This window comes from Acinonyx jubatus, chromosome C2 (genome assembly GCF_027475565.1).
Source record: "Acinonyx jubatus isolate Ajub_Pintada_27869175 chromosome C2, VMU_Ajub_asm_v1.0, whole genome shotgun sequence".
Taxonomy (NCBI): domain Eukaryota; kingdom Metazoa; phylum Chordata; class Mammalia; order Carnivora; family Felidae; genus Acinonyx; species Acinonyx jubatus.
In genome coordinates, this window is record NC_069384.1 from 94645225 (window position 1) to 94658736 (window position 13512).

At 43.0% G+C, this 13512-nt stretch overlaps 1 protein-coding gene and 1 long non-coding RNA gene across 5 annotated transcripts in view; one reads left to right on the forward strand and one right to left on the reverse strand.

Annotated features, from left to right (window-relative positions):
* LOC128315244 (uncharacterized) lies at positions 1-4501 on the reverse strand. The gene is made up of 3 exons (XR_008297832.1): positions 4153-4501; positions 3998-4067; positions 1-388 (listed from the first exon to the last, which is right to left on the reverse strand). It is a non-coding gene; the product is annotated as an uncharacterized LOC128315244 (long non-coding RNA).
* LRRC31 (leucine rich repeat containing 31) overlaps positions 128-13512 on the forward strand; it is a 27894-nt gene continuing 14509 nt past the window's right edge. Inside the window, exons 1-4 of one of the 4 annotated variants that reach the window (XM_053221224.1) lie at positions 129-478; positions 8294-8437; positions 10381-10548; positions 13197-13364. In XM_053221224.1, coding sequence (XP_053077199.1) covers positions 286-478; positions 8294-8437; positions 10381-10548; positions 13197-13364 — 673 coding nt within the window. In that variant the 5' untranslated portion in view covers positions 129-285. Of the gene's footprint in view, positions 479-3697; positions 6168-8293; positions 8438-10380; positions 10549-13196; positions 13365-13512 lie in introns of those variants that run through there. The other 3 variants (XM_015088576.3, XM_053221225.1, XM_053221223.1) reach the window with 3 other exon arrangements.

Genomic DNA, 13512 nt, shown 5'->3' on the forward strand with positions numbered 1-13512 from the left:
CGACCTGTATTTCACACAATAAAGTGGGGCAAAGTTAAAAACCCAAGTTTGCTTTAGATGTGTATCTGCCACCATCTGTTGGTTCCCGGATCCTGGGTTACATCATTCTTATTTTTACATTAAACATTACCAGTAATAAAAACAAAGAAAGGGGGGAAATAAAAGCTCATGTAAGGAAATTCTGACTTCACACGGTCTTGACAGAGTCTTTTGCTTCTCGGTGATCCCAGAAACTGAAAACAACAGGAAGATGTCTTATTGAGAAAGACCACTTTCAACTTGACCATGAGTCAAAGAAGGAAGAAAAATTCCTCAGATGGAGAAACCAAACCCCGGACTTCGTTTGTCAACAAATTCTTCAGGAGCTCAAAACTCAGGCCCACCAAAGCTGAAAGCAGAAAAAAGAGCAATGACCTTGAAGCTGCTGATTTCCAACCCAGCGATGACACACAGAGAACAGAAAACATCTTAGATACTGGTAAACCGACTGCTGTTATTTCTCTATTTTTTAGAATAATGTTTCCCCCTAAAGACAGCATATGGGTTAAACTAAACCTAATATGAGTTTCTATTGTAAGCATTTACTATGTTACTTAAGTGCTTTAAATACTTCAAGAATTTTACTTTTAAATTATTAGCATTTAAATTACATGTAACACTACAGGAAGGTATAGAGAAAATACCTTGTTTCCTTTCATTCTGATACAGTATTTTGTTCATATACATGCATTTATGGTCAACCAGCCAGTCAATAAACATTGATCGAGTACCTACTGTATGTCAGCCATTATTGTGTTAGAAATGCAGCCACATAACACAGGACCTTACGTACACAAGGAACCAGATGCAGACATAATTTCAGCGTGATAAATGATACAAAGAAACAAAAGCAGGCTAAGGAGACTAAGAATGATGGATGGGGTACTACTTTAGATGGGGTTGCAGGGAAGGAGTCTCTGATTTGGTGGCACCTGAGCGGAGATCTGAATAAAGTAAGCCAAGTAGAGTGAATGAATAAAGCCAGTCACGTAGATGCCTGTGGGAATAGCTTCCCAGGCAAAGGCAGCTATAAATGTGAAGGTCCAGGGTGGGACTGAGCCTGGAGTACTTGAGAGCGAGCCCAAGGTCAGGGGTGCTGAAGCAGGATGAGAGGAGAAAGGACAAAAGTAATAGGACAGTCACGGAGGAGGTAGCTGGGGGCCAGAATGGGCATCTTTTGCAGTTATAATAATAGCTTGCAAATCCCTCTTGAGTTTACACGGAGCTGTGGTCCTACTTCTGAAACATATTTTTATACTGCTCAATCCCCACGTTGCTACATGATGTTTATATGCCTCATTTTAACAGCTGCATGATATTCCATCCCGTGCCTGTCAGTGAATATTTTTGTCTTTCCCTCTTGCCTCTTCCATACGTCATTGTATTTCAGCCTTGTTTTTTAGTACAAATTCTTAGAACAGAGATTACAAATTCAAGGGTTATGAAAATAAATATTGCCCAATCTTTCCTTAAAGCTATGTGTCAGTACAATGCCATTAATATATTATCTACTAGAGGGGCGCCTGGGTGGCTCAGTCAGTTGAGCGACCGACTTTGGCTCAGGTCATGATCTCACGGTCCATGAGTTCTACCCCCACGTCGGGCTCTGGGCTGACAGCTCAGAGCCTGGAGCCTGCTTCTGATTCTGTGTCTCCCTCTCTCTCTCTGCCCCTCTCCCACTCATGCTCTCTCTCTGTCTCAGAAATAAACAAACATTAAAAAAATTAATACATATATATGTATATATATACATATATATATAATTTATTAGATTAAATGTATTTTTAAGCATTTTAATCTTTTAATGCAAACATACCCAAAAGTAGAGAGAATAGTATAAGGACCCCCCATGATCACTTCCCTCTAACAATTATCAACCCATGGCCAATCTTGTTTCATTTATACCTACCCTCATTTCTGTCAGATTATTTGCATCAAATACCAAAAATAATATCATTTTGGCTAACTCGGTTGGTTCAGCATCCAACTTTTGATTTTGGCCCAGGTCATGATCCCAGGGTTGTGGTATCAAGTCCCGTGTTGGGCTCCCCACTGACCATGGAGCCTGCTTAAGATTCTCTTTCTCTCTCCCTCTGCCCCTCTAACCTGCTCATGCTTCTCTCTCTCTCTCTCTTTCTCTCTCTCTCTCTCTCTGTCTCTCTCTCTCTCTCTCTCAAAAAATATATATATATATATATAATTTTATTTGAAAGTAGATTAAGTATATTTTAAATATTTTTTAGAAATAGGAAGTTAAAGTCTACTTAAAAAGAAAGACAACCTCTATCAGAAAATTGCTGGTATTTGTTCTAAAGTATGAGTTGAAGTTTTAGGAGCATAGTTAATGAATACCTATAACCATGATTAAATTAATAGTGCAAGGCCAGGCAGCCGGTTTTCCCCACTGGCCAACACTGGCCACTCAAGCCATGCATGGCTTGTCCATTTCCATGTCTCCCCAAATTCAGTGGTACCTGGACTCATGTTAATTCTGCCCCCAAAATGACTCTTGGATCTGTTTCCTCCTCTCCATTGCTGTTCTGGCTTTCATTGTTTTTTGTTTTTTGTTTTTTTTTGCCTAGACCACTGAAACAGCTTCCTAACTGGTTTCTCTGCTTCTATTCTTGCTCTCTTGCCAACCTGTACTCCATAGTGCCACTGGGTCCTCTTCCTAAATCACAGATATGATATCTTTCAGCTGCTTAAAATCCTTCACTGAGTCTTTCTTGCCTTGAAGAGAATGTCCACAATCCCAAACATGGTCTTCAAGGTGTTTGTGATCAGATGGATCTCTCTTCATGACCCCTGCCTCCCCCCCAACCTCATGTGCACCCTCTACTCCTGACATTCAGATTTACTTGCAGTTTCCTGAGCTGGCCACATTCTTGCAAAGGGGTTCCCTGTGCCTACAAAGACCTTCCCTTGTGTCGTCATCCTCCTGCACCCCTCCCCCCATTTATCCTTCCCTCATGTCCACCCACCTGACTGACTCTCACTCACTCTTAAGGTGCATTCACACACCCCTTTCTCTTGAAAGGTTGCCATGACCTGCCCATGGGAGTTGAGGTGCTTACTGTCACTATCGTGTGCTCATGTACCCTCTGCCTGCCCCCACCATTGCACTTCTCTGTATTGTGAGCATGGATTTCCTGTTGGCCTGTTTTTTTTTTTAATGTTTATTTATTTAGAGAGAGAGAGCAAGCAAGCAGGGGAGATGCAGAGAGAGAGAGAGAGAGACGGAGAGGGAGAGAATCCCAAGCGGTTTCACGCTGTCAGCACCAAGCCCAATGTGGGACTTAAACCCACGAACTGTGCAATCATGACCTGAGCTGAAACCAAAAGTCAGACGCTTAACGAAGTGAGTCATCCAGGTGCCCCTGCCTTTTCCATTGGACACGTAGCTCATGGAAAACAGGAACTTGTTATCTTGGTTCCCTGCACAGCAACACCCACGTTACAAACATACAAACATTATTATGTTTTATGAAACCACTGGGATTCATGGTTGTTTATGACCAAGAAACCAACCCTGGAAGATATAAGTTGGAAAAGAACTTAATGTGAAGATACTGCTTAGCTCACAGAATCATATGGAGGCAGTCAGGAAAAGGTCCCGAATCACTCCATAGAACTGTTCATGTGTCACAACTTTGTGCTCTCCATAGGGCACCAGTCACCACAACTCAGCCAACTGGTAGCAGCTCTGACTCAACTGCCTTATATCTTGAGCTGTGACATAAGCTATCCTTTGAAGAAAGGGTTTTATGTATTTAAAAAAATGAAATATATGGTTTGTAAGTTCATGTCCATGGATCTCATAAATTAGTACTTATATTTATACTGAGGCATTTGATAAAAGTCTATCATGTTGCTTTGTTTTGGTAATTAAGGAGCTTTAAAGCTAATATTCATTCATTCATTCAATTATTTGTTCATTCAACAAATATTTATAACATACCTCTCATGTAAAAGGCCCTGCAGAGTCCCATCTCCCTGGGAAGCCCTAGGAAATGTAAGTCACCATGCTCCTGAGAAATGAACAAGGCAGAAATTAGAGTTTCTGTTTTACAGATGAATCACCCAAAGCTCAGAGAAGCCAAATTACTTGCTCACCTGCAGGACCCACAATTTGAACCAAGTCTTCCACTTCTGCGGTCTTAGACTTGCCCATCAGATCAACCGTTACAGAATGCCCAAGCAGGATGTGGTCTGAGAAGAGAGTCCTGAATCTGTCTGCGGGTGACCTTTGAGAAACAATTTGTTTGAATAGGTGAATGTGGTCACCAGAACATAGAGGTTGATTGGTAAATGTGGTGAAGTGAGACCAGCAAGTACAAACCACCTTTTCCAAACATTTGACAGTAAAGGAAATGATTGACAGAATAGTGGCTTGAGAAGAAAAAGGTTTGGGAAGGCTGGAACTTGAGCATGATCGTAGGTCGATCCTATGGGGATAAAGTCTTAAAAACAAAAGAGAAAGCATAAGGTATCATGCAGAGAAATATTTTAACACAAAAATTTATTTACGTATTAAAAATTTTTAATGTTCATTTATTTTTGAGAGTGAGGGTGAGAGAGAACATGAGCCAGGGAGGAGTGGAGAGAGAGGGAGACACAGAATCTGAAGCAGGCTCCAGGCTCTGAACTGTCAGCACAGAGCCAGACACGGGGCTCTAACCCACGAACTATGAGATCATGACCTGAGCAGAAGTCACGCTTAACTGTCTGAGCCACCCAGATACCCCCTAACCCAAAAATTTAAACACATACACACACATAATGGGTTCTGGAGCAGTCTGTTCTAGGTTCACATTCTGACTCTGCTACTTACAGTCTCTCTGTGTCTCAGGTTCTAAATCTATGAAACAGTGTGATTGAGACTCTTTGAATTAAGCTTAACAAAGTGTCCTGGACTCACTGCATGCAAGAGTTAGTCCCTCCCCATCCCCCCATCCCTAACTCGCTTCTGCTCTACTCAAAATTCGGGTTGCCACATAAAATACATGCAATATTTGGGGCATACTTTTACTAAGCCATGATTCCTTGTTTACTTGAAGTCTCAATTTAATTGGACACGCTGTTTTTGTTTTCCTAAATCTGGCAACCATACCCAAAATAAAATACATTGTATGCAATGCACCCTGATAGAAATGGAAGGCCTGTGTAAAGAGATAAAATTGTGGATGGTGCTGCCTCCTACTGGGAGAATGTGGCAACATCAACCATCCCTACACAGACCACACCCTATAGGTGTTTGCTTAAAAATAGCAATCTACACATTCAATGCAATCCCAATCAAAGTTGCCCTGACATTCTTCTCAAAGCTAGAACAAACAATCCTAAAATTTGTATGAAACCACAAAAGACCCCAAATAGCCAAAGTAATATTGAAGAAGAAAACCAAAGCAGGAGACATCACAATCCCAGACTTTAGCCTCTATTACAAAGCTGTAATCATCAAGACAGTATGGTATTGGCACAAAAACAGACATATAGACCCAGAATGGAATAGAATAGAGAGCCCAGAATTGGACCTACAAATGTATGGCCAACTAATTTTGACAAAGCAGGAAAGAGTATCCAATGGAAAAAATACAGTCTCTTTAGCAAACTGGGAGAACTGGACAGCAACATGCAGAAGAATGAAGAAGGCCACTTTATTTCACCATACACACACACACACACACACACACACAAAAACCCTCAAAATGGATAAAAGACCTAAATGTGAGACAGGAAACCATCAAAACCCTAGAGGAGAAAGCAGGCAACAACTTCTTTGACCTCAGCCACAGCAATTTCTTACTCAACACATCTCCAAAGGCAAGGGAGTTAAAAGCAAAAATAAACTTTTGGGACCTCATCAAGATAAAAAGCTTCTGTACTGCAAAGGAAACAATCAACAAAACTAAAAGGCAACCGATGGAATGGGAAAAGATATTTGCAAATGACATATGAGATAAAGGACTAGTATCCAAAATCTATAAAGAACGTACCAAACTCAACACCTGAAAAATAAATAATCCAGTGAAGAAATGGGCAGAAGACAAGAATAGGCACTTTTCCAAAGAAGACATCCAGATGGCTAACAGACACATGAAAAGATTCTCAACATCACTCATCATCAGGTAATTACAGATCAAAGCCACACTGAGATATCACCTCACACCAGTCAGAGTGGCTAAAATTAACAACTTAGGCAACAACAGATGTTGGTGAGGATGTGGAGAAACAGGAACCCTCTTGCACTGTTGGTGGGAATGCAAACTGGTGCAGCCACTCTGGAAAACAGTGTGGAGGTTCCTCAAAATATTAAAAATGGAAGTATCCTATGACCCAGCAATAACACTACTAGGAATTTACCCAAGGGATACAGGAGTGCTGATTCATAGGGGAACATGTACCCCAATGTTTATAGCAGCGCTTTCAACAATAGCCAAATTATGGAAAAAGCTCCAATGTCCATCAACTGATGAATGGATAAAGAAGATGTGGTTTATATATACAATAGAATATTACTTGGCAATGAGAAAGAATGAAATCCTGCCATTTGCAGCAGGGTGGATGGAACTGGATGGTATTATGCTGAATGAAGTAAGTCAGTCAGAGAAGGACAGATATCATATATTTTCACTCATGTGGATCTTGAGAAACTTAACAGAAGACCATGGGGGGAAGGGAAGAGGAAAAAATAGTTACAAACAGAGAGGGAGGGAGGCAAACCATAAGAGACTCTTAAACACAGAGGACAAACTGAGGGTTGATGGGGGGGTGGGAGGAGGAGAGGGGAAGAGGGGTGATGGGCATTGAGGAGGGCACCTGTTGGGATGAGCACTGGGTGTTGTATGTAAGCGATGAACCACAGGAATCTACCCCAAAAACCAAGAGCACACTTTACACACTGTATGTTAGCCAACTTGACAATAAATTATAATAGAAAAAATAGCAAGCTGCCAGACACACTGTGGAGAGGTAGCGTTCTTATTACTCTCCTAATATTTAAATTTAAATTGATTACTACTGAAGTCCTACCATTAATTTTCACTGGTACCAATATAGTATTTCTTTTTAGCTATGTGGTTTTTATACTTTGTCAGGGTTAGTAGAATATTACTGCACATTTAGAACTTACACTTGTGTATTGGATTCCAGTAAACTTTTTTTTATATGTTTTAAATTGTACATTTTCATTTATAAAACCTCTAAAAAGTCACTGTCAGTGACCCTTTTTTGCATATTCATTTTTTCTTCCAAAAGGATGATGTATTTTATACGTGTCTCAAACGCTGGCACATGGGGTAGGTGCAGCACTCGTACATAATAGGTGTTCAATAAATGGAAAGCTTTTAGGGGCGTCCGGGTGACTCAGTCGGTTGAGCGTCTGACTTCGGCTCAGGTCATGATCTCATGGTTCGTAGGCCTGAGCCCTTTGTCGGGCTCTGTGCTGACAGCTCAGAGCCTGGAGCCTGCCTCAGACTCTGTCTCCCTCTGTCTCTGCCCCTCCCCCGTTCACGCTCTCTCTCAGAAATAAACATTAAAAAAAATGAAAAAGTAAGGCTTTTATTATTTTAGTGTTATCACGTTAGTACTGTGTTAGTACAGAGGAACTTCGTGAGGGTGCCATGTAAGTAGTCTCTAGTGACAAGAAGGACAAATGAGTCTTCCTGAAAGTGTCCTGTGGCAGGAGTTGAGAAAAGCTCTCCCAGGCACCACTGTCTCTGCATCTGTCAATGGAATGGTCTACGAAATGAGCAGCAAGTGTTTGAGTCGCTCCCTGTAGCCAGCTGAAGCCCATTGTCAGTGATTGCAATGCTTTGCCTTTGTTTCGCAAATTTGGCAATTTGTTTGGTCAAATTACCTGTGTTCCCCACCATGAGCATTCACCATGAGACATCTGTGCGTCTCTCAGCCGTGCTCGGCTTCAACCCTGTGCTAACAAGTTTACTACTCGGTCCAGGGAGAACAACACTGTCTACGAGAGGAGAAACCTAGGTCAGGCCAGGAAAGAACAGCCACCGAGTTCCTCAGGCTCCTTTGTAAGAAAAGGGTCATGGGAGTGATCACTGTCCAGCACCCGGAGGCAGGACAGCAGTTAAGTTCTGTCCCCTGGTAAATGCTTCCTCTTCTGGGTTGAGGTTTCTCCAAGAACCAGCTCAGGGTTGTTGTTAGTCTGTTTACTTGTCTATTGCGATCGCCGTGCATCTTTAACACTATCTGCATTAACAGCAAGTTCTTCTTTCTCCTGATAATGTAGCTAAGCCTCTCACTTCAGAAATGGAGTTGGGATCCAGGATGGAGAAAAACGAGCAATTCCTGCAGAAGCTGGGCAGAAAGTCTGTCAACAAGTGTCTGGATCTGAATAACTGTGGATTAACGACCGAGGACGTGAGGGAAGTGGGTCTGTATGCAGCTGACTTGGCACAGAGGGACCCAGGGCCTTTGAGGGGAGATGAGCAGGCAAAACACACCCATCACTCACCTGACCACCCGAGGTCTACAGGGTGGCCCCACCCAATCAGGAAGAGCAGTGGCACCACTATTTAAAACAACAACAACAAAAGACAACAACAAAAGACAAATTAATCTTTCCTCAAGCTACAAAGATTTGAGCCAAGTTTAGGAGGAAGGTTCATTTGTCTGTTTTTCCTGAGTAATTTTACTTCCCTACCGATTGCTTCTTCTTCCCTGAAAAACATTTGTTTTGCGTACGATCTAAACTCGAGTGGCTCATCCGTAGAGCCAAGCCCCGCTGGGCATGTAAAAGGGTGTTGTGTTCTGTCATCTGTGGAATGAGAGTGTAACCATCATGTGTCACGCGTAAGCAGGAGTCCGGCGTGAAGACCCCCCACACACACAACCACTGCCACCTTATCTTTTCTCTTTCTCCCAGATGCCTTGAGTCAAGTCTTTCATCAAATTAGATGTGTCTACCAACACAGAGGTGCAGAGGTGTCAAAACAACTGAATTTTGAGTGAGGGGTCCTTGACTATTTTAATTAAAACGCATGCCATTATATTTTGGACAACTCTCTTTAAATATATATTTTTTTAAGTTTATTTTTGAGAGAGAGAGAGAGAGAGAGAGAGAGAGAGACTGAGTGGGGGAGGGGTAGAGAGAGAGGGAGACACAAAATCCAAAGCAGGCTCAAGCTGTCAGTACAGAGTTTGACACAGGGCTTGAGCCCACGAATCGCAAGATCATGACCTGAGCTGAATTCGGCCACTCAACCAACTGAGCTACCCAGGTTCTCCTTTGGACAGCTCTCTTAAGAGAGAACCTTGACTGCACCTGTGTTTCCAGATGGCTGTGTGTCAGAGTCACTAGCAGAGCTGGTGCAAACACAGGCAATTGAGTTCAGCACAAACCTGCTGACTTGAAATCTCTGAGTGCGGGCCCCAGCAATCCTGCTTTTAATTGTTTTTCCTTCTTAATGTGTTCAATAGACTTATGCTTTATAAAGCATAAGAATTCTGGTGAACAAGTTGAAAGGGCTCAACTGCTTTGAAAGCTAGTAACAAACAAAAGGCAAAAACAAATTTCACTCCTAAGCATGGCCTCAGAGTTTTGGAAGGTCTGGAGTTGCTGTGCCTGTAGCTATAAGACCTCAGCTTGCTGCTTCTGATGGCTGCCCCTTAACCTTCAAGACATATTTAAAAACAAACAAGCAAAGATGCTTTACTTCCTCTCGGCTGGCTGGCGTCTCCAGTCTCCAGTCTCCACTCTCGGGTCTTGTCGCTCCGGGAGATAAAGATGGCCTTTGAGAATGTTTTTCACAGGCAGTAACTTCACTTTTAATGAGTGATGGCAGATACTCAGAGAAGATTCTGGTCAGGCTTTGTGCTTATCTAAATCTCCACATGTCGGTCCATTTAAATATAATGGGAGTTTCAGAAGGCTGTGATACCCAGGCAATGATGATCACAAAGAAAGGGTAACTAGTACCCTCAATCTCAGCAACCCTGGCCAACAGTGCAGTCCTCTGCTTTCAGCCTGAGGATCCGCTAGGATGAAGGGGTGAGGGACGTCAGGGTGCTCTGCAAAAATGGAAAGGACTAGTGTACATATTACAGTGACAATGCTAGTAACAATAGAATTACCGTTTCTACTACAATAAAGGAGTTGTATGAAATCTGAAGATACCACTGCATTTTTGGCAGAAATAGAAAATGCCCTAGGAAATGCAGTCTGTCCCGATTGCATGGCTGAGGGAGCCGTGCTTTGCTGAAAGTCAACATGTCCACCCCTCCCTCTTCTCTTACAGTGCAATAGGCACTGGGTCCCATGTACTACCAATTACACACTGCACGTGCAAATCTGTCTTTTCTCTTGTTCCCTTCCAGTTGCTTTGCTGCCTCTTCTCCCAGACTTGGAAAAACTGGATATTTCCTGGAATGATCTTATAGGTGGAACCCTCCATTCAGTCACCCAGCAAATGCATCTCGTCAGCAAGTTAAAAATCCTGAGGCTGGGAAGTTGCAGACTTACCACTGATGATGTTCGAGCACTGGGTATGATGAATGCCTCACTGCTAGCGGCTCTGAAGCATCAAGGGCAAACTATCTGGGTCACAGCCCCTCCGGGGCTCATGGATGAGAGCACAAGGACGATGAAATGCCACGCTGGGCACTTGTATAACTTCTGAAAAGCTAAGTAGCCTGTACCTAGCATTGTGCTAAGCCCCAGGATAGAGAAAGGAAAAAGGTTGGTCAGGTATCTGCTCTCATGGAATTTAAATGGAGATAATTGTCAAATTTGCTTACTCACTCTTACTCACCTGTAAAATTGAGGTAGATAATAAGTTATTTTCCAATTCGAAAACAACCTCTTCTATTTTTCAACTCCCATTTAAAAAAATTGACCAAAGCAAGATTTTAAAACTAAAAGCAATGGTTTCAATAGAACTAGAACCTCAAGTTAGTTAATTACTGAACATAGAATAACATAGAATGTAGGATACAATTTGTCATGTTACCCAACCTTTTACTAAAATACTTGCTGGTTTCAGCTGCCATTAACATTTTTAAAAATTCTCTTGGTCTGGAGTTTCTTATTTCAATGACATATTTTGATCATTTACATCTCTGCAAAGATTTCTGTAGAGACAACACAGTTCATGTCAAATGTCTTCTCTCTGCCCTCTGTGGAAGATCGAGGTCAGTTGATGCCCCTGGCCTACCCTTCCTGTAGTTGAGGAGAAACACCATCCATCTGAGAGCAGGCCAGGTCCTAGTGCAAATCCTACCCCGACTTCTAACTAGCTTTGGGACCATGGACAAATGATTTAACCTTCCCGAGCCTCAGCTTTCTTATCTCTGAAATGGGGTTGATATCCACCTCAGAAAACTATTGTGAGGATTAACTAATTTCTTTAAAGCATGTACTACATGCCCAGCATGTGCTCAATAATGGATAGTCCCTCCTTTTGCTCTTCCCTCATCCAAAACTAACTTTCAGTGATTTTAAGTAATCAATTTAGTAGCTGGTTATTGTGTAGCAGAGTTGCAAATTCAACTCACTGCCACTCAGGCACAAAAAGAAAATGTTGTTTATTTTCTATGATGAGTCTAATCTTTGTTATGATCTTCCAGCCTTAAGAAGCCAGGGAATGGAATTTCTGCCCTGGGACTCACTCCGAACTTGCCAGGTTCAAGAGAGAGTCTGCATCTTTGTTGCTGTGATGTTTTATGCCTTGCTCCCTTTCCCAGACTCCTCTCTGGAAGGGCTTTTGCATCTTCTCCCATCAGAAGGGGTCTTCCTTAGCCTTGATGGCAGATGGGGTACCTGGAGAATAGATGGTTGACTGATAAGAGACCATAAATCAGGAGGCGTTCCATCATTGCTACACTGGTTACAGTTGCTTAGTGCAGGATGATAGATGTGTGGCTCTCCAGTACCATGTGCACTGCAGACATGGTTAATCAGTCATGCGCTCTCTCTCTCTCTCTCTCTGATCCTGGGGAATGCTTCAGGGTGATGCCACCCCAGAAAAGCCACCCCAGCTGACTGGCGATGACACACAAAATCATTCCTGTGCTGGGAGAACATGCATTTTAACACGAGGCTCCTGCACTCCTGAAACCTCACTCCATACAGTGAATAACCAATGGTAGAAGTCCAAGCCCAGTAGTGGACAGTGGAGGAGAGGCTTCCGGACACAAGGGACTTTCCAGCACTCTTAATTGTTTGGTGTCGAGACTGACTCTGTATGCTGAGAAAGTGCATTTTCGTGTATGTGCCTCTGTTCTCCCCAAGGCCGTGGAAATCATTCCTAAAGAGGATTTCCTTGCTCTTTCCTATTCTCTCTCCCAAGCTCCATTCTGGCCCTCGGATGCTTTCCTATGTGAAAGGGTTTCAGAAATGTCAAGTTCCACCCCATTCTCACTGCATCCTCCTCCACCCGCCAGGGCTGCATGGCTGTTATGAGCGGCTGATGCCTTATGCTTTGTTACTAGTTCTCTGTAGTGCTCGGTTTCAGTTGTGTGTGCTACTCTTGATGTCAGGGTGAGCTTCGCCCCTGTGGTGGCCAGTGCCCTGTTTTGCCTCACCTCTTCCTCTGGCCCAGCTTCCCAGCAATGATGACCCCAGACAGGGTGGATGAAAGTAGTTGGAATAGTATAAATATTTATTACCACAAAAACAACTCAATGATAGGTGGGTTTTTTTTTAATTTTTTAATATTTATTTATTTTTGAGAGAGAGCGTGCACAAGCTGGGGAGGGGCAGAGAGAGAGGGAGACACAGAATCTAAAGTAGGCTGTAGGCTCTGAGCTGTCAGCACAGAGCCCGACACAGGGCTTGAACTCACGAACCGTACGATCATGACCTGAGCTGAAGTCGGATGCTTAACTGACTGAGTCACCCAGGTACCCTTGGGGTGTTTTACTTGGTTTTGTTTTGCTTATGATTTTTATACATAGGCATGGTTCTGAACTTTGGAGGGACTAGAATTGCTGTGCCTGTAAATACAGAAGCGCCCACTGCTGGGAGTGGGCTGGAGGTGGGTCATTTTCTTCACTCTGTTCCTCGGCACCTGGCACCTAACCAGTCCCTCGCCTGGCTAATACTAGTCCATAAACAATGGTTGTACTGATTTTGACATGGATCCCCTGCTTTGTGGACTAGCAATCAATCCAGTCTTTGGGTTCTTTGGTAACAGGAGAAGCACTGGAGGCAATACCTGAGCTGGAAGAGCTGAACTTGTCCTGGAACAGTAAAGTGGGAGGAAACTTGCCTCTGATCCTCCAGAAGTTCCAAGAAGGGAGCAAGATACAAACGCTTGAGCTCATAGATTGCAACCTCACATCAGAAGATGGGGCGTTTGTGGGTAGGTGGGATTTGGATGAGTCCTTCCCAGAAAATAAGTGTGAAGATGCCCACGATCAGACAGCCTGGGAGTCAAGGTTGGCTGTGCTTTCTCTTACCCTGAATTGGAACAGTGGCACACTGTACCCCCAGGTCACATGAAGCTGCCC